Consider the following 21,125-nt stretch of genomic DNA (forward strand, 5'->3'; position numbering starts at 1 on the left):
CTGAAGAACGGAATAAGGTAGAAACAAACTTTTTTTTTCTGATGAAAGCTGAGAGTCCAATCTTTCTTCATTTGGTAGTATGTGTGTTTCCATAGTCCAAACACAACATTTTCTGTGGACCTTGAAAGATCACTCAAAATGCTTAAATCGGCTGGCAGTGGGGACAACCCGTTTCTGAAAACATCTGGCAGTGAAAGAGTTAATCTCAATTTAGATTTTTGTTATTTTTATTTTATTTTAAATAACTGCTCCTCAATTAACCATTCAGTATTAACTACTCAGAGCATAGTCCATCCATCAATGCTCCATTACAAAGCAAGGAACGTTCATCAATGGCAAAGAATGTATGATAAAAATCATTGTTTATTGCCAGCTTCACGCTCAGGAAAGAATATCTTCTCTCATCATCGTAGTTAGCGAGACCAAACACTTTAGAAACACATTTCTCAAGTCAAGAACTATAGAAATGATCCCTGAAAGTATAGTCTTAACTCAGCAATGTGTGGTGACAGGAAGCCACCTGGAAGACAACCATTTTCACTCAGAGGATCTACTTTTGCTCACACTTATCTAAAGCAATCAGCTCATGGATGGCAAAAAAATTATCATTCATCACTTTTGTTAAACATGTCTGAGAGTGTTCACTCGTTTATCCACAATCGTTTGCGCCAACAAGTGTTACAATCACAGTATAGAACTACACACCTGCACCCAAGTATTTGTTTAAATTGTCTATCTGCGTTGAGAGTTGATGATGAAGTAGTCGTTGGAGTGGCACTAGCAATGTAGGTCTTGATTTACCAGAGGTCTGCTCCGGAGCTAGTTGTTAAACAGTTTTTGCTAAGTTCAGTATGTGCAGCATTCAGGCTTTATCCAGGTCATGGGTACGGTACCCTGTCCGGGTGCAGAGTTTGACATTAACCGTGGTCTAATGGGCGTACTTTTTATAGATATCTTTTACTTGTTTTGCTAAGCGGCGTCATGCTTGTGGTGATGAAATGGTGAGTTTTGTTGATGTACTGCATTGTTATAATTCCTTTTCAGTAACCTGAAAATAACGGTATGTTTGTTCAATCATTGACATTGCATCATCGAAGAAACCAAACCATTTTCAACACTCAAAATTGGTAAATAATTTGCAATAAATAAGTTATATGTAGGGACTGACTAATAATACTGATTAATAAAAAAGTCTATTCTAAATTGACCAAATTTGGACATGTGATTTACTGGCCCAAAGCCAGCCATATACTGGGCCAGTGCTGGTTCTGATAGGGCCACGGAAAGAGTTTAAGGTGAGTAGAACAATAAGCAGTTTGTGAATTTGTGGCCATTTTTTGGGTTGAGGGCCACCAGTCAGAAGCGGTCCATGTCCATTCTTTTTTATTTTTTTTATTGGAGAGAATAGAAAATTCCACTTTCATCGAGCATCAAAAATGCTGTCAAGTATTTCTTTTTTTTTGACGGAATAGAAAGCTCTGCTTTCGCAGAACATCAACAAATTGTTAAATTGGTATGGCATTAAATGGCACAGCCTTTTTTGAGTTTGATTTACTAGTTCACTCTTGCTTCTCTTCAAATCGAATAAATCTTTCGCCTTTTACGAAAGTTTTCCTGAGGAGGAGCAACAAGAGTCTCTCTCAATTTTTTGATGCTCTATGAAAGTGGAGCTTTCTATTCTGTTAATAATAATAAAAAAAGAAATAATAAGAATAAAACAATTTGACAGAATAGAAAGATCTGCTTTCACAGAGCATATAAATAAATAGTTACTTGTTTTATTGCTCTCCACGGAGAGTAAGCCCTGGCTTAAGGAGTCAAACAAATAAAGGAAAAATTGCAATACCTTTTTGTTTACCTACTAAGAGCTGATTGTTATAGATCAATGTAAGCTAAAGTAGGTCCTCTGAGTGAAAATGGTTGTTTTCCAGTTGACATCCTGTCATCTGACCTTAAGAAGCTAAGACTATACTTTCAGGGATCATTTCTATAGTTCTTGACTTGAGAAATGTGTTTTTAAAGTGTTTGGTCTCGTTAGCTACGATGATGAGTGAAGATATTCCTTCCTTAGCGTGAAGCTGGCAAAGAACAATGATTTTTATCATACACTGTTTGCCATTGATGAATATTCGTTGCTTTGTAATGGAGCATTGATGGAAGGAATATGCTCTGAGTAGTTCGTACTAAATGGTTAATTGATGTGTATTTAATTAAATTATATTTCAACTTTTGAAAACCTGATTTATCAATTACTTAGGACTGAGTGGTGACAGGAAGTCACTTGGAAGACAACCATTGCTCACACTTATCTAAAACCATCAGCTCATGTTTGGCAAAAAAGTTATCATTTATCAGTTTTGTTAAACATGTCTGAGAGTGTTCGCTCTTTTATTCACAATCGTTTGCGCCAAATAGTGTTACAATCAAAGTATATAACTACACACCTGAACGCAAGTATTTGTTTAAATTGTCTATCTGCGTTGAGACTCAATAATGATGTAGTCATTGGAGTGGCGCTAGCAATGTAGGTCTTGATTTAACAGAAGTCTACTGTATTCCAACTGCTTAGCTGTTCTATACGACATCCACATTTCGCTAATATGACATCAAACTACTGTACTGGATCATTGTTCCAACGTGCCTTTTCAGGATTAACACGGACAATGACAGTACTCTACTTGTTTTTCAGTGCAGATAAAATTCAGCAATATGAAGTTGGAATTTTCATAAATTTACATTTTACTAAAACAAAAAGTGGTTTCCAGATATTCATGCTTCAAATGATGTATTTATAAGAAGCACGTATAAAAACTATTCCTTAAAAAAACAGACCTGCAGCTGAATTTTCAGAAAAGTTTTCTTTCTGAATTTAGTGGAAAAACATATTTGAACACGAATACTGACACTAATGCAGCAACGTTTTTTTTTGTTGCTGTGAATATTGAAGAGTTTTAGATTAATTCCAAGGAGCTTCTAAATTGTTCCATACTCCATAGTTGTTAGGTATACAGCTAATCTGTGCGATACTGTATCCACGACTCATGACTTGGAGAAATAACATCAAACTACTGTAGGCTATATGAAAAACTGAAAACAAACCTCAAACGTTGGTCCAACTCATGACTTTTCAGGTATAACAGTTATTCTAGTTTACTCCTCATTTTTCAGTGCAGTTTTTATATCAATCTATTTGAATATGAATGTAATGTTGCTAAATTGACAATTCACTTTTAGTAGTACAAATTGTGGTTTCCAGAGATTTATACTTTAAATTACATATTTACAGTACAAGGAACACCTATTAAAGTGTTTTTTTACAATACATAGGGGAGCTGAGAATATTATAAGTATATTTTTACAACATCAAATAAAACAATGGAGAAACATGCTATGCAGATTTCTGATATGGACATAGCTTCACCTAAGCAAATGACAGTATCCCTGCTTTTATTGTAAAGTTGATAAAATGTAATATCATCTCTTTTATTAAACCATTGACAACTCTGCTGCAACTGCTCTGAACCAACCCTTCCATCAATGCTCTGTTTATAGCAATGAGCACTCATCAATGGCAAAAAACATAAATAATGCTTTCATGCCAGCTTCATGCTCTGAAAGGAATATATTTTCTCACCATCATAGTTAGCGAGACCAAACACTTTAGAAACACATTTCTCAAGTCAAGAACTATAGAAATGATCCCTGAAAGTATAGTCTTAACGTAGGACTGAGTGGTGGCAGGAAGTCACCTGGAAAACCTACATTTGCTCACACTTATCTAAAACAATCAGCTTTATCCACAATTGTTTGGATGGATTTCTACTTGTATAAGAAGTCTAGATTGTGGCTTAATGTGATTTTAAAGTAAGACTAAAAAGAAAAAGAGAATGTTTTCTTGGAGATGATCGCCCTCCTATTGAGTAGTTTGTACATGTTGAGTGTAGAACACTGTTCTCTCGATGATGTATTTGTATTTATGTACACACTTTGGTGATCCTGTAATATCTGGGTTTTATAAACCAATGTTGTTTTTAAAACTCGATCTTTACGTAACTGTGTGAGCATCTAGAAGAGTAACATACATAATGTTTGTTTTAGAGCTGCAACAATTATTTGAACAATCTCAATTTTGATTTTTTGTATTAATTTAGTATTAACTACTCAGAGGATAGTCCTTCCGTCATTGCTCCATTACAAAGCAATGAACGTTCATCAATGGCAAAGAATGTATGATAAAAATCATTGTTCATTGCCAGCTTCACGCTCAGGAAAGACTATCTTCTCTCATCATTGTAGTTAGCGAGACCACACACTTTAGAAACACATTTCTCAAGTCAAGAACTATAGAAATGATCCCTGAAAGTATAGTCTTAACTCAGCAATGTGTGACAGGAAGTCACCTGGAAGACAACCATTTTCACTCAGAGGATCTACTTTTGCTCACACTTATCTAAAGCAATCAGCTCATGGATGGCAAAAAATATATAATTCATCAGTTTTGTTAAACATGTCTGAGAGTGTTCACCCATTTATCCACAAAAAAGTGTTACAATCAAAGTATATAACTACACACCTGCAAGCAAGTATTTGTTTAAATATTCTATCTGCGTTGAGAGTCAATGATGATGTAGTTGTTGGAGTGGCACTAGCAATGTAGGTCTTGATTTACCAGAGGTCTATTCCGGAGCAAGTTGCTAAACATTTTCTGCTTAGCTCAGTTTGTACAGCATTTAGGCTTTATCCAGGTCATGGGTACGGTACCCTGTCCGGGTGCAGGGTTCAACATTAACCGTGGTCCGGCGGCATGCTTGCGGTGGTGAAATGGCAGTTATGTTGATGTGCTGCGTTGTCATCATCCCTTTTCAGAAGGCCCTGATATAATGGCATGTTTGTACAACCATTGACATTGCATCATCAAAGAAAGTAAACCATTTTCAACACCCAAAATTAGTAACTCATTTGCAATAAATTAATAAGTCATATGTAGGGCCTGACAAATTAAACTGATTTAAAAAAAAATATCTATATTAAATTGACCAAATTTGGACATGTGATGTACTGGCCCAAAGCCAGCGATATACTGGGCCAGTGCTGATTGAATGCATGTACTGTCTCTAGCCACATGCAACAAAATTAAGAATCAACCGTACAAAGACAGGGTGGAGTATTTGAAGTCCAAAGGAGCATGCTTTGGAACATATCAGCAAATTCTGCAAGAAAAGAACTGAGTGTCAGGAGTGTAAATTAAAACACCCAGACATCCTCCACAAACATAAATAAGAAGATTCTGCCTCTCAGGAAAAGAACAATGATGCTCAAGAAGAAGAGACTAGCCCAGAGGCTACAGTTGCACGAGAGTCTGCTTGCTTCATTTGGGCCGGAGAAAGTGAATGTGTGCTGTCAATTGTATCGGTGATAATCAAATCAAGAAAGAGCGACAAGCATGTAGAAACCTATGCTTTTAAGGACCTGGGGAAGCACAGCAACCTTCATTACAGACGACCTACGCAAGAAGTTGAATGTTAAAGGGAAACCCACCCAAATAGTCCTGAGCACCATGACTCAAGGCAAATCTGAAGGATCGAAGTGTGTAAATAGTTACTTGGTATCAGACTTGGAGGTATGTGGACTGGAAGAAAGCAAGTATATTGAGTTACCAAAGGCGTACACCCATGGTAGCATTCCAGTGCACCACACGAACATTCCCAAGCAATCTGAAATACGAAGGTGGTCTTACCTCCGCGAAGTACGCCTGCCAGAAATTCAAGCGGACGTCGGCCTACTTATTGGAGCAAATTGTTCAAGAACGATGGAGCCATGGCACATTATAAAGAGTCGGGACGGAGGACCTTATGCGATAAAGACTGAAGCAAATGGCAATAACAGCAAACAGCGGCCCTGCTCAGTGAATAGAATCACAGTGGTGGGAATTGAGAAACTACTGTACTAGTACAGCAGTACAACACAGATTTCCCAGAGCGCAGCTATGATGACAAGCAAGAGATGTCACAAGACGACAAACGATTCATACGATCTGTTGAGAAGACAACAACCTTTGAGAATGGGCACTACTGTGTGGGATTGCCGCTCAAGAACGACAAACTACCAATGCCGAACAACCGATGTATGGCGGAACAGCGCATGGTGAGTTTGCACCGGAAACTTAAGAAGGACACTAAATTCTATGAAGATTACAAGGCCTTCATGGATGCCATCATAGAAAAGTGATATGCCATTCAAGTCCCAACTGAGCAGCTGAACAGAGACGATGGCATGGTGTCGTACGTACCGCACCATGGGGTTTATCACCCCAAAAAGAGAAAGATACGAGTGGCTTTTGATTGCGCCGCATCTTTTCAAGACCAATCCCTGAATAGTCGGCTACTACAAGGTCCTGACCTGACGAACATGCTAATTGGCGTCCTTTTGATTCCGTGAGGAGTCAATAGCGATGATGGCCGACATTGAATCAAGGTTTTATCAGGTGAAGGTACCAGAAGATGACACAGACCTTCAACGCTTTCTATGGTGGCCAGACGGCAAGTTGAATGATGAGAGTTCATCTTTTAGGAGCCACATCATCACCAAGCGTTGCATCGTATGCACTGAGAAGGACTGCAGAGGATAACCAAACCACTGCATCCCCAGAAGCTGTCCAAACAGTCCTGCCCAACTTCCATGTAACGACTGCTTGAAAAGTGTTGCTACAGAAGTGGAACCAATGGACAAGCTGATTAACTACTACTGAGAGTGGCAGAAACTCAAAAGAGCTGTGTCGTGGATTTGAAAAGTAAGGAAGACGTTGCGACAACTGAAAGATAAAAGAAAGGCGTTGTCGAAGTACATTAACCAAAAAGAAAAGCGAAAGTCAAAGATTGGAAGTGGCATGCAAAAATATAAAGCAAAAATGGAAAAGAAACAGCTTATGCTAGATAACTTGATCGCTGCAGAGTTGGAAATAATTGAGTACAGCCAAAGACAACAGTTCAATGACGAACTCCAAATGCTGCAAAAGAGAAAACAAGTTAGTCGCAACAGTCAGTTGTTCAGACCAGATCCTGTACTTGAAGAAAACATCTTGAGGGTTAGCGGAAGGCTCAACAAGTCAGCCATGCCAGAAAATGCCAAACGCCCAGCAATCATATTGCCACAGTAATCTTGACAGACTTCCACCAAAGGACAGGACATGCCGGACGCAGTTATGTGTTGGCACAACGAAGATGCAAATATTGGATTCCACAAGCCAACTCGGCAATTAGAAGGATAATCAACAAGTATGCCGCAGGATGACTGGAAAAATTGGAGAGCAAAAAATGCCGAACTTTCCCGAAGATCATCTCCTGCCAGATAAACCCCCGTTTACAAATACTGGTGATGACTTCTTAGGAACCTTTGATGTAAAGCGGGGCCGGACTACAGTCAAAAGATATGGTGTGCTGTTCACGTGTCACACACTGGTAACAGTACATATAGAAGTCGCAAACAGTCTCGACACAGACTCCTGCATAAATGTAAAGCAATTCAGAAACTGGACAAGATTGCAAAAACTTTTCAACCGAAAGAAATCAAGTGGATATTCAACAGCCCAGCAGCCTCCCATCAAGGCGGAGTTTGGGAGAGGCAGATTCGAGCAGTCAGAAGAATCCTCGGTTCCATCATGAAAAAGCAAGCAAGGAATGACGACTGTGTACAGACAATAATGTGTGAAGTGGAGAGTATCATAAATGGAAGACCGAACCACCTATTGCTGTCAAAATCGCAACCTAACATGCCTCCTGGTATATTCAGCAAGGATGACGTGTACACAAGAAAAAGATGGAGACAAGTACAATACTTGGACTTATTCTGGACTAGATGGACTCGTGAGTACCTCCCACTTCTTCAAGAGCGCCAGAAGTGGTAGACAAGAAGACGAAACTTCTCAGTCGGAGGTGTCGTGCTCCTCGTGGATAACACCTCTCCTCGCAACTCCTGGTTTTCTTTCTGAATTTGGTGAAAAACACATATCTGAATACGAATGCTGACACTAATGCAGCAACGTTTTTTTTTGCTGTGAATATTAAAGAGTTTTAGATTAATTCCAAGGAGCTCCTAAATTGTTCCATACTCCATAGTTGTTAGGTGTACAACTAATCTGTGCGATACTTTATCCACGACTCATGACTCATGAAATAACATCAAACTACTGTAGTTGAATAACTGGGGGGGGGGAACTCCTCATTTTTCAGTGCAGTTTTTATATCGATCCATTTGAATATGAATGTAATGTTGCTAAATTGACCATTTACTCTTAGTAGTACAAATTGTGGTTTCCAGAGATCTATACTTCAAATGATTTATTTCCAGTATAAGGAACACCTATACAAGTGTTTTTTTTTTTTTTTTACAATACATAAGGAAGCTAAGACAAATATAAGTACATTTTTAAAATATCAAATAATACAATGGAGAAGCGTGCTACACAGATTTCTGATGTTGACATAACTTCACCTAAGCACAAGCCAGTGTCATCCCTACTTTTATGGTAAAGTTTACAAAATATAATATCAACTCTTGTATTAACAATGTAACTCCACAACAACTACTCTGAACATATCCCTTCCATCAATGCTCTGTTTCAAAGCAATGAGCACTCATCAATAGCAAAAAACATAAATAATGCTTTTACTGTATGCCAGCTTCATGCTCTGAAAGGAATATCTTCTCTCATCATCGTAGTTAGCGAGACCAAACACTTTCGAAACACATTTCTCAAGTCAAGAACTACAGAAATGATCCCTGAAAGTATAGTCTTAACTTAAGACTAAGCGGTGACAGGAAGTCACCTGGAAGACAACCATTTTCACTCAGAGGACCTACTTTTGCTCACACTTATCTAAAACAATCAGCTCATGGTTGGCAAAAAAAATATGAGAAAATTATAATTCATCAGTTTTGTTAAACATGTCTGAGAGTGTTCACCCATTTATCCACAAAAAAGTGTTACAATCAAAGTATAGAACTGCACACCTGCACGTAAGTATTTGTTTAAATTGTCTATCTGCGTTGAGAGTCGATGATGTAGTCGTTAGAGTGGCGCTAGCAATGTAGGTCTTGATTTACCAGAGGTCTATTCCGGAGCAAGTTGCTAAACAGTTTCTGCTTAGCTCAGTATGTACAGCATTCGGGTTTATATAATCCAGGTCATTGGTACGGTACCCTTTCCGGGTGCAGGGTTCAATATTAACCGTGGTCTAATGGGCATACTTTTCATAATTATCTTCTTTTTTTATTATTATTATTCTTTTTTTCTTCTTAATTTATTTAAGTTGTTATTTTATTTTATGGGCGGCACGGTGGCTGACTGGTTAGCACGTCTGCCTCCCAGTGCAGAGGACGTGAGATGGAGTGCTTGGGTGGGTTTTCTCCGGGTACTCCGATTTCCCCCCACATTCCAAAGACATGCATGTCAGGTTAATTGAACTCTCCAAGTTGTCCATAGGTTTGATTGTGTGTGTGGATGGTTGTTCGTCTCTATGTGCCCTGCGATTGGCTGGCAACCAATTCAGGGTGTACCCCGCCTACTTCCCAAAGCCAGCTGGGATAGGCTCCAGCGACCCTTGTGAGGAAAAGCGGTTAAGAAAATGGATGGATGGATTTTATTTTATAGTTATCTTTTACTTTGTTTTGCCAAGTAGCATTATGCTTGCTGTGATGAAATGGTTAGTTTTGTTGATGTCGTCATCACCCCTTTTCAGGATGCCGGTGGCTGATTGGTTAGCACGTCTGCCTCCCAGTGCAGAGGACGTGAGATCGAGTCCGGGCTTTGGCCTTCCTGGGTGGAGTTTGCATGTTCTCCCAGTGCTTGCGTGGGTTTTCTCCGGGTGCTCCGGTTTCCTCCCACATTCCAAAGACATGCATGGCAGGTTAATTGAACAATCCAAATTGTCCATAGGTGTGATTGTGAGTGTGGATGGTTGTTTGTCTCTGTGTGCCCTGTGATTGGCTGGCAACAAGTTCAGGGTGTACCCGCCTACTGCCGGAAGCCAGCTGAGATAGGCTCCAGCGACCCCTATGAGGAAAAGCGGTTAAGAAAATGGATGCTTCTGACTGGTTGTCCCCAACTCCAAAAAATGGCTAAAATTTACAAACTGTTTATGTTCTTTTCACCTTAAACTCTCTAGAGCTTTCTATTCTGTCAACATTAAAACACATTTAAATAAGTTCCATGCTATTTGTAACATTAGTTGCTTACAGCGCTGTCATTCTGAACACTATACTGAGACCAATTTAGCAAAGTGGCACGCTTTGTGTTACAAAGAAACAATTGGCACATTTGACTGTGACACCGTCTGTTAAAAATGTATGGCGGGAAATGGAATAGCTCGTTTCGAGATTGCTAAACTAGTTCGCTCTTGCTTCTCTTCAGATCGTATAAATCTTTCGCCTTTTACTAAAGATTTCCGTGGAGAGGAACAACATGAATCAATCTCGTTTTTTGGATGCTCTGCAAAAGCAGAGCTTTCTATTCTGTCAACATTAAAAAACATTTAAATGAGTTTCATCACATCCTGCTTGTAACATTACTGTAGTTGCTAATTGCTCAGTTGTTCTATACATCATCTATGTTTCGCTAAAATGACATTATACTAGTTGAAGTCATGAAGTATACTTCATGAAGTATACATGAAAACATTGCGAGAAGTGAAATAATCTAATTTACGACTTTTCAGACTTAATATGGATAATGACACTACTCTAGTTTATTCTGTGTTTTTCAGTGCAGCTAAAATTCTCTAATATGAAGTTTGAATTTTTAAACATTTACGTCTACGTTTTTACTGTCAGTAAAAAAAAAAAAGTGGTTTCCAGATATTCATACTTCAAATGATGTATTTATGAGGAACACATATGACAACTATTCTTTAAAAAGACACTACAACTGAGAAATTGAGAGCAATGAAGTACATGCAGCAAAGGGCTATCAATTGTGTTACAAAAAAACAGTTGACACATTGATTGACTGTGAAACTGTCTGTTAAATGGGTATGGCAGGCAATGGGATAGCCCGTTTTGAGCTTTTTGTAATTGTTTACTCTTGTTTCTCTTCAAATTGTATAAATCTTTTGTCTTTTACTAAATATTTCCATGGCAAGGAACAACAAGAGTCTGTCTCAATTGTTTGATGCTCTAACATCAGAGCTTTTTGTTGTTGCTGTGAGTATTGTAGGGTTTCAGATTAATTCCAAGAAACCCTTAAATTATTACATATTCCATAGTTGTTAGGAGTACAGCTAATCTGTTAATTTTGTTTGTTTTATTCATTTTTTCCTTTCAGATACATTATTACAGGTTACATCTATTTGCAACATTGATATCCAAAAGAAGGGCTGACAGGTCGAAGCCATGGCTTATTAATAACCCGTCCCCATTAATTCTTACTATACGCATCAGTCATATACATTGAGTATAAATGTGTAATAAATAATTGTGCGATACTGTATCCACAACTCATGACTTGGAGAAATAACATAAAACTACTGTAGACCACATGAATAACTGGGAGAGAAAAAAAACTCACACGGTCCAACTCGTGACTTTTCAGGCTTAACAGTTATTCTAGTTTACTTCTCATTTTTCAGTGCAGTCTCTATATCAAGCCATTAGAATATGAATGTAATGTTGCTAAATTGACAATTTACTTTTAGTAGAACAAATTGTGGTTTCCAGAGATTTGAGAACAGTCAGGACTTCTTTTACAGCCATTGGCCATTTTTTAGACAGCTAATAGCTACCTATTTTTAACAAAGAGAACTTTCTAATACTGATTTAAAGTACATTAACTCAACTTTAACAGACTGGTTAACAACTAAATACCCCAAACTTATATCAGACAAGCAGAAAAAACTAACAAACAGATAGCACATTAAATTCACTTGCTGAGAAGGGTAGCATAAAGGACATTTTCAATTATTACTTGAGTGAGTAGACACTAACTACTCAGAATATATTGCTTTTATCGATGCTCCAGTACAAAGTAATGAACGTTTATCAATGGCAAACAACTAATGATAAAATCGTTGCTCTTTTTTTTTTAGGGGCAAAGCAAAGTACAAAGCTTTAATATTTACAAGGACTGAAACAATTACTTAAATAATACCAAATAAATGATAAACTAGGTTTTTAAAACTTCAAATACATTGAATATAGTTACACTTCTATAAATATTTAACCCTAACTACTCAGAGCATATTCCTTCCTTCAGTGCTCCATTACAAAGCATTGAACTTTCATCAATGGCAAATAACGTATGATAAAAATCATTGTTCTTTGCCAGCTTCACATTCAGGAAAGAATATCTTCACTCATCATCGTAGCTAACGAGACCAAACAGTTAAGAAACACATTTCTCAAGTCAAAACCTATAGAAATGATCCCTGAAAGTATAGTCTTAATTTAAGACTGAGTGGTGACAGGAAGTCACCTAGAAGACAACCATTTTCACTCAGAGGATCTACTTTTGCTCACACTTATCTAAAACAATCAGCTCATGTTAGGTAAACAAAAAGGTTTTACAATTTTTCCTTTATTGGTTTGACTCTGCACTCTGCAGCCAGGGCTTACTCAAAATTTCCGGGGAGAACTACAAAACAAGTATCTTAATTTTTTTTCATGCTCTGTGAAAGCAGATCTTTCTATTCTGTCAACAATCAACATTAAAACACATTTAAACAAATTTCATGCTGTTTGTAGCAATAGTTGCTAACTGCTTAGCTGTTCTATACGACATCCACATTTTGCTAATATGACATCAAACTACTGTACTGGACCATTGTTACAACTTGTGACTTTTCAGGATTAACACGGATAATGATAGTACTCTAGTTTACTACTTGTTTTTCAGTGCAGCTAAAATTCAGCAATACTTAGTTGGAATTTTTATGAATTGACATTTTACACACACACACACACACACACTCACACACACACACACACACACACACACACACACACACAAAGTGGTTTCCAGATATTCATACTTCAAATTATGTATTTATTCCTTATAAATATGTATGAAAACTATTCCTTATAAAAACCGCCCTGCAACTGGATTTTCTGAAAGGTTTTCTTTCTGAATTTGGTGGAAACACATAATTGAACACGAATGCTGAGACAAATGCAGCAAGGGGTTATCGTTTGTGTTACAAAGAAACAGTTGACACAGTTGACTGTGAAACCGTCAGTTAAATTGGTATGGCAGGCAATGGCAGAGCTCATTTCGAGAATAGCTTGTAGCTTCACTTTTTAGATGATGGAGATAATTATCACGATTGTAGATCTTGTTACCACTTGGAACAAGATTTGAAGCCACATAAAAAGATCGAATGCTAAATACTCATTTATGTTTTGTGCTGAAAAAAAAAAGTAATAATTATTTACAAAAGAGATGTTGTTTGTTTCTTTATATCAACAACATATGCAACAATTTCTCACACATGTATTATACATGCTTACGTTCATCAGTGTGATATATGTAAATTAATCTTTCTGATGATAGCGCATGGTGCTTAGTGGATGGTGAAGCCAAGAAAGTACCGAGTCTTTGCCGGCAGATAGCAGTGCTGAGCTTCTTTGGTGCAATGCGTAGCCCTAGTTGGTTGATGACATGCAGACCTTGCCGCCATCTTGAACCGGGAGTCCCCGGTGAGCTCATCCATTCACTTGTGTTGAGGTAACGTGGATCCCAAAAAATAATCACATCTCATCAAATTACAACAGATTTTGACATTGTTTGGTTTGTTAGAAACATCAAACATGCAGTTATGTTACCAGACAATTGTGTATTTTATAATTTCGGCTTTCATAACATATTATATTAAACATAATGGGAGGACAGATCAGAGAAATATACATCAGCAATGAACTTGGCACTATGTTGAATATTTGTTGTTGTTGTTTTTCTTGCTATCAAATTGCTGATAAAAGCGCTATAAGTGCACTCCATTTACTATGTTGGCGCTAAATGTTTATATTCGACTCCAGAGGAATCAGTGCCTCACCAATCATGAAACTCACTGAGTAAGCGGGTTTCAAATAATTTGTCTGTGAAATGAAACCTGCTGTAACAAATGCTAAGCTGCTACAGACTTACAGCAATTTGTGCTTTTGGTGCTAGTTGAATATAATGTGTTTATTGAATGCATTCTTGAGAAGAAGAGCATCAATTATATTAAGAAAATAATAACAAGGCAGTTTCTCTCTGGTTCCTGAATATGTTGTTTTCAATAAAGCTTGTATTTAAAAAAAAGTAATAAAAATGAAGCCATTGTTTCCGGTTCTGGTCACTGGTGGAGTCCTTTTTGTATTTCATAAGTCAAAGTTACATGCTACACAACCATGCTGCTGAATGGTATGTTGGCAATGCATAAAGAAAAAGCAATCAAATCCAAATTATCTCAAATGTCTTAACTTTATTTTTTTATTTAAGTAATGCCAACATGATACCTACTTATATGGTGGTAAGCCTAGTGCAGCTCCAACCAAGTAAACTTTAGCATATAATTGGTGGCAGACAAAAACAATGCAACCAAATAAATATCATGTCCAAAATAAACTATAGTCTAATTCCAACACAGTGCAATATGACAAAGCTAAATCACCTAATGCCACTCTTTAGAGGTAGCACAGTATATCAGTGATGTAGCAGACCTTTGCGTACACAAACATATGATGCATTATTTACTCTTTTTTCAACTTGCAGTTGACGCCATCCTATAAAGATAACTTATTTTCCTCTTTTGGTTAGAATCTGGAACTGCATCAACTCACCAACAGACGATGCACATTGTGGAAAGCACAACCAAATAAGGGTAAATAATTTAAATTTTAATACAATGCTTCCACCATTTCATCCTATACGTTACTTCTTTGCATTATACGCTTTCCACTTTGGTGGCCTGATGTATTCATCAAATATGAAAGAAACCTTCAGTTAGCAACATAAGGGACTTTTCAGTTTTCGTTGATTATGGCGGCACCATATGGACAAAATCGGTAGTGTTTTGTCTTAAATGAAGACGACATTTTCGATGAGTGAGGAGGACACAGAGCAGCAAGTGGAGCAAAAAATAAGGGTAAATAATTTAAATTTTAATACAATGCTTCCACCATTTCATCCTATACGTTACTTCTTTGCATTATACGTTTTCCACTTTGTGGCCTGATGTATTCATCAAAGATGAAAGAAACCTTCAGTTAGCAACATAAGGGACTTTTCAGTTTTCGTTGATTATGGCGGCACCATATGGACAAAATCGGTAGTGTTTTGTCTTGAATGAAGACGACATTTTCCATGAGTGAGGAGGACACAGAGCAGCAAGTGGAGCAAAAAAAAAAAATGCTTCTGAAATCATTCAGAAATCAATGTTTACCGGGGAAAATTCCTTTTTTCAGTTGTAAATAGTTTCTCAGCATCTTTGCATAGAAAATGTCTACATACAAACAATTTATTAGTAGCAGTAGTCTACTCTATGCCAGAGGGGCGCCCATGAGGTTTGTTACTTTTGCAACCTCTACTTTTTCAAAGCACACAATTCACCATCTCCCTTTTTAGTATATGCTGCTAAAACTGGTCAGCTGGCTAAATGGCCCACAGGCTGTCATCTTGACACACCTGATTAGCATTCAGTTAGCTTACATTGAGTGTAATTATACAAGATCCTAAGATCCAAACAAAACCCATGGGTAAGATTGCCGTATATGCACAGCAACAAACTTATACCAAAACTCATGTATGTAAGCATACTACCTTGTACTCTATTTGGCATATCTTAGCGACAACCTACATAAAGCAGTAACAGCAGTCTGAGAATATGCGGGACCCTGCAGCTATTCGAGTAGTTTGTCCAGCTGAATGTCAACTCTGCTCTGCAGGATGAGTAAGCAGAAGTGTGTATCCTCAGATGTCACGCACAGTCATAGCACTTTTTATTTCTCTTGTCATCATATGCCTTGCTGATTTCTAGCAGCTTTAATTCCCTACTTGTTCTGAAACTGACCTACTTCTCACGGATTTTCGCTCACAAGCAGAGGCAAAGAATTACATGTCATCCCTTCGTCGCCACCCGCCCTCACTATCCTATGCTTCGTGTCCACTCTCTTTCGTTCCACATGCAGGGCAGATGGTACTGGACTCTCACATCAGCTGCTGCCATTTGCAGCAATGCCTGAGGCTTTAAGCACGCCAGCTTGTGTGTATGCTGACTGCTGCCCAATGGGCCAAAACACTGCACACGTCATGTCTAGATATCTGGGCAGCAGGATGGTAACTGGACGACAGACTGCACAGAACAGATGACTGAGTGGCTGGCTCAAGCCGCCATGTTTGATCCACTGACACATATCAGACGAGTGGAGGTTAGGGAGTTACTACACTGCGAATATTTCACTACTTAGATGCAATAATTCCTTAATTTAATAATTTGGATGTATAACTGCTCATTAGCCATTTTTGGGATAGGTTGTGTCCAGTGGGTATAAAAAGGCACAACTGTTCAATGCCAGGTTTTTGTGACCAAAAAAATGAGACCAAGAAATTACACCCAAAACAACTATTTAAAAAAAAATCAAATTGTATATATCAAGGGAATTAAATAAATAAATAAAATAACAAACCAAATTAATATTGAGATATTATATAGCTGTGTTTAGAATTAACCGGTCACATTCAAACTCATATTAAATGAAAGGCAATATACATCTGCTACCATTTAAAGTGCCTCTAATTAACCCCAAATAAAGCCAAGCAGTTCTAGTAGGCTTTTTCATCATTTTATTTTGCTTTGTTGGATAATTCAGAACACATCTGAGTTATTAGAGATATTGCTTATGCAACCACGTAGTATCAGTTGTTTATTTTTACTTCACTTTTTAAAAGGAACATTCAGTGATCCCTAACACCATCTAGTGGTGAACTAATAATTCATTAATTTAAAAAAACAAATACATAAACGTATATATTTTTGGGTAAATAATCATAGGTCTAGTAATCACTAATTATATTACATGGCTGTAATTAAAAAAAAATGGATGGATGGATAGTTTCACCTTACTATAAGCTGCCATGTTTTGCCGCCATCTTTTTGTGACGGATGCCCAAAGGACAATTTTGCGATTGTAGTTAGCCTTTGTGGTGCTTGCATCCCGTGTCGGACCCAATGGGTCGACTGCCACTTCCCTTCCACAGCTGGGGCCTGCAGGTGGTCGTCACTAACTTCCGTGATTCGGGCCCATCGCTTATCATTTAGCCACTCCAGCCTATGGCTCCGAACAATTCCCGCTAGCCACTCTTGTTAGCTGCTCCGGCTAATTCCGGCTTGCTCTGTCTTTCGGCGTCGCTCGCCGGGCTGCACAACGGCTGCCAAGTCACGCAAAAATAAGAATTGGTGGGAGGCTTGCGAAATATGGTCTCTCTGAGCCACCATAGTGTGCGTGCTCCTGCGTGCTTCTAATGCTATTCTTTGACCACTAGATGGCCCTAAAGACTACACGCTGGGTCTTTTTTTTTTTTAATCAATTGAGTGTTGTACAGGTTATACGGTAGGTCATAAGACATTAATAGTGGAAAAAGTACTGAAATGAATTATCTTGGTCTCCTTTTTTTGTATCACAAAAACCTCACATTGGAACGTAGTATGTAGACTTTATATACCCACATTATGTATAGAGGAGCCTGATTCACAAATGCCTGGTTTTCATATTATTATTATTAATTATTTTTAAGAACTATTGCCTATTATATAGTTCAGTCTAGCACTCAAAAAATGCTCAAATCTTAGTGGTGCTTTTTTTCATGCCACATAAAAAACAATCACTCTGTGCGTCATGCATTGCAACTATGTTTGTTTCTTTAAATTAGCCCTCACTCCCTCAGTATGGTTCCAAAGAATCTGAAAACTGCTAGTGATTGTTAGCCTCATTGTTTGTCTGTTTAATCAAAACATTTAATAATTGGTTATGTTTGAGAGCTAGCTGCACAGTTTTATTTGGAAAATTCTACCATCTGTACTATTGTAGTGATAGTAATACAATAACACATAATGTATATCTATTATGTATAGCGCTTGTCTCAATAGTGAAAGACACTTAACATACAGTTGGTACGCATAAACAAAGAGACAAGTGAAGAAGAAAAAACATCCATCACTGAAGAAGTCTGAAGCCCACCTTTGAAGCAGTAAGCTCAGAAGCACAGTTGGGTTGGGGAGCCGCACGGATGGGGAACGTAGCACCACAGCTGAGGGTGAAAAGTGGCTGACGTGGACGGTGGCCATGACAGATGAAGAGACAGGAGGTGGAGCAGGATCAACGACAGCATGGCAGATGGATCGGCTTGTCATCCTGGGCCATCAAGTTGCAAGTTGTTGAAGGGAGCTAGTACATAAAAAATAATGAAGCTATCAAATTAATCATAGACAAAATATTACATTCTTACTGTTTAAAATGGCTAAATGGGTCAAGTATCCCTATTATGAGTTAGCAAGATAATAATGAATGTGAAAAGGCTAAAAGAAGACATTTGCTAGTCAACATGTTTTCAGTTATTTCTTAATTGTACATCATTTTTTTTAACTAAGCATTGACAAAAATATGAATTAAGTTCGTAAACCGAGGTTCCACTGTATAGTCCTTTTCACACTGCACTCTCAGTGGGAAAGAGTCGTGCTGCAACACAAACGATGAGGCACCCCAGTTGCCAGATATGCCCATATTTGGAAGTGCTGACAAAGCAGCCTAACAGGAAGTAAAAACGTTTTTGGAAGATCAGGCTTCTCAACTTTAGATAAACCTTTGATTTTTACTACATTTCTACTGTGTGTTGAGGTAGAATCTTGGAACCAAAGCAGACAAAATGGCTCAAAAATAGGCTAATAAACCGAGGGATCTTAATAACATGAGAAGCATAAAACAATTCAACTCGAATAAAAGGTTAACCTGTACAAAGCTAAACTAAAAGATCAACAGAGCCACAGTAAAAAGAAGACCTAACAAAGGAATCTATCTGCTTATACCAGTTTGGACAGTACAAAGCAGAGACAAAAGTGACACACTAAAAGCAAGCAACGAAAGTGGCACATTTTTGTCTTTGTTCCCCTTTTCCTGCACTTAAAATCTAGTTGATGTTCATAGTCCTTAGATTTGTGCAGGCGGCTCCGCTCACCTAGGAGACCTAGTAAACACAAAAACAGCAACACAAATACATCACTAAAATCCCAATAGTGTTGCATTACTTTTTAAAGTCTTCTCATGCAATGGTGTTGAAAGATGGTTTCAATGAGATTACGAGCAATTGGTTTCTATGCATGTAGTTTATTTGAAATGAACTGTTGACAAAGAAGTTAATAATGACTTCATATTTATACAACAGCAATAATAAACTTTTACTGTGTAAAAGAAAAGTTTTATGATGGTTTGTGGTAAACAATGAATAAAGTGCATTAATGATCTTTTTGTATTGTGTAACAAATAATACATGATAAAAATGAATTAAACATGATTTTATAAAATTTACATGGAGTTGAATTGATAAATAACAGATTGTTTCATCATGTAAAATAGATTTTAGATTAAAAAAAAAGCTGCTTTATTTTGGGGCTTTGGTAGGGCGGGTCAAAAATTACCCGTAGGACAAGGGGAGTAAACAGAATGTTAAGACCACACAAGGGTTAAATGAGTTGGATCCAATTAACCCAAGTCACCGGTGTTTGACCCATAATTGGGTTATTTTTGACCCAAGTTTTAGAGCGTACTTACTCTAGTCTAGCTGATGCAATAATGAAAATGAATACCGTTCTGTTATCTATAGAAAAATTAGCAAAAAAAATGCTGCTATTACTATCAGCATAATTAGTGTGAATACGTGTTTTGAAATATTCCCTAAACTGAACTCTCATCTTCCCACAAAGCACATCGAGTTGAGCGCACGTGCTCGCTCTGTCCCTAACCACGCCCCACCGTTACGTCACCGTGTGAGAGTGTCCGCTGTGCTCCGCAGCGAGAGGACAGCGCCGCACTGCTCACTCAACAAGCGTGCACGGGGCGAGGCGGTGGTCCCCTTGTGGCCCTCATCCATCACCGCGATGGGAATTAGCACAGCGTTCTTTGTGAGACCAGCCCTCAGCCCTTACCGCCTTAAACCGCTCCATCTGGGGACCCAGACTAAAAAACACTGCAGCTGAGCGGCTTGGCTTGTCTCCTCCGTAGTGCACTGATGAGGAGGATGAAGAGCAGAGACACCCAGAGATGAGAAGTGTTTGTCTTGTCATCTTGGACAAGGACGTTTGTTTGACCCTCATCTGAGTTGTGTACATGTACACGATGTCCGCCATGTGTGTTTCTGCAGTGGTGAGTGCATTCATTTGATTCATACTCTCGGTCTTGTTCCTCATCCTAAGGACTCCTTCAACAGATTCTTAAGTTAAAGGGGCAGTGTCTATTTTTTCTTCTTCCCACATCCTTTCCAGTTTGGTGAGGACTGAGCTTCAGGGGCAGCGTTCCTACATTTCACAATTTTCAATCACAATGACCATTTATTCTCCCATATATTAACATCTCATCAGTATCCATTTATTCCTCTGTGGGCGAAGCAATACAAAAGTGGTAACAGTGGGGTGCTTGTTTGTCACATTGCAATTATGTTGACCAAACTACTCGATTGAGTCTGTATCATTCATTGCAGGTCACAGAAAAAAATATGGTCTGATTACTTTCTGTACAACCAAAAGTCTCTTTAGAACCAAAACTTTTTTCGCACCACTGTTGGTGGGAAAGAATGGAATTCCTGTTAATACATTCCAGTGGACCCAATAACAATCTTAAAGTTTTTGTTTTTTAATAAAGAAAATGGTAATCATTAATACAGTACTTTATAAAACAGAGACATTCATCCATTTTTTGAACCGCTTGCGCATCATTATTTGATGATGCAATCCAATTGAGTGTGCTGATCCTTCTGGTGTGTTCGCCTTGGCGACCGGGACGCAATAAGTTAGTAAGTAAAGTTATAAGTTATAAGTAAAATTGTATTAGTAAAAAAAAAAAAAAAAAAAAGTTAAACAGTGACTATCGATGTTAATCATTTGCATGTC

At 38.0% G+C, this 21,125-nt stretch overlaps 1 protein-coding gene and 9 non-coding genes across 10 annotated transcripts in view; 5 read left to right on the forward strand and 5 right to left on the reverse strand.

Moving 5' to 3' along the window:
* Positions 1 to 273: 273 nt before the first annotated feature.
* On the reverse strand, positions 274 to 489 carry LOC144039957 (small nucleolar RNA U3). The gene has a single exon (XR_013289585.1). It is a non-coding gene; the product is annotated as a small nucleolar RNA U3 (small nucleolar RNA).
* Positions 490 to 1,559: 1,070 nt separating this feature from the next.
* Positions 1,560 to 1,672, forward strand: LOC144039933 (U5 spliceosomal RNA). The gene has a single exon (XR_013289562.1). It is a non-coding gene; the product is annotated as a U5 spliceosomal RNA (small nuclear RNA).
* Positions 1,673 to 1,962: 290 nt separating this feature from the next.
* LOC144039927 (small nucleolar RNA U3) lies at positions 1,963 to 2,178 on the forward strand. The gene has a single exon (XR_013289558.1). It is a non-coding gene; the product is annotated as a small nucleolar RNA U3 (small nucleolar RNA).
* A 1,333-nt stretch (positions 2,179 to 3,511) lies between these two features.
* On the reverse strand, positions 3,512 to 3,718 carry LOC144039930 (small nucleolar RNA U3). Its single transcript, XR_013289560.1, has one exon. It is a non-coding gene; the product is annotated as a small nucleolar RNA U3 (small nucleolar RNA).
* A 438-nt stretch (positions 3,719 to 4,156) lies between these two features.
* Positions 4,157 to 4,372, reverse strand: LOC144039935 (small nucleolar RNA U3). The gene has a single exon (XR_013289564.1). It is a non-coding gene; the product is annotated as a small nucleolar RNA U3 (small nucleolar RNA).
* Positions 4,373 to 8,580: 4,208 nt separating this feature from the next.
* LOC144039924 (small nucleolar RNA U3) lies at positions 8,581 to 8,794 on the reverse strand. The gene has a single exon (XR_013289555.1). It is a non-coding gene; the product is annotated as a small nucleolar RNA U3 (small nucleolar RNA).
* A 1,594-nt stretch (positions 8,795 to 10,388) lies between these two features.
* On the forward strand, positions 10,389 to 10,502 carry LOC144039932 (U5 spliceosomal RNA). Its single transcript, XR_013289561.1, has one exon. It is a non-coding gene; the product is annotated as a U5 spliceosomal RNA (small nuclear RNA).
* A 569-nt stretch (positions 10,503 to 11,071) lies between these two features.
* LOC144039936 (U5 spliceosomal RNA) lies at positions 11,072 to 11,183 on the forward strand. Its single transcript, XR_013289565.1, has one exon. It is a non-coding gene; the product is annotated as a U5 spliceosomal RNA (small nuclear RNA).
* Positions 11,184 to 12,216: 1,033 nt separating this feature from the next.
* LOC144039926 (small nucleolar RNA U3) lies at positions 12,217 to 12,432 on the reverse strand. Its single transcript, XR_013289557.1, has one exon. It is a non-coding gene; the product is annotated as a small nucleolar RNA U3 (small nucleolar RNA).
* A 7,591-nt stretch (positions 12,433 to 20,023) lies between these two features.
* The window catches only part of tnfrsf21 (tumor necrosis factor receptor superfamily, member 21), a 34,143-nt gene continuing 33,041 nt past the window's right edge, over positions 20,024 to 21,125 (forward strand). The window contains exon 1 of the mRNA XM_077553489.1: positions 20,024 to 20,382. Within this exon, the coding sequence (XP_077409615.1) occupies positions 20,347 to 20,382 (36 nt within the window). The 5' untranslated portion in view covers positions 20,024 to 20,346. The remainder of the gene's footprint in view (positions 20,383 to 21,125) is intronic.

Source organism: Vanacampus margaritifer, chromosome 19 (genome assembly GCF_051991255.1).
Source record: "Vanacampus margaritifer isolate UIUO_Vmar chromosome 19, RoL_Vmar_1.0, whole genome shotgun sequence".
Taxonomy (NCBI): Eukaryota; Metazoa; Chordata; class Actinopteri; order Syngnathiformes; family Syngnathidae; genus Vanacampus; species Vanacampus margaritifer.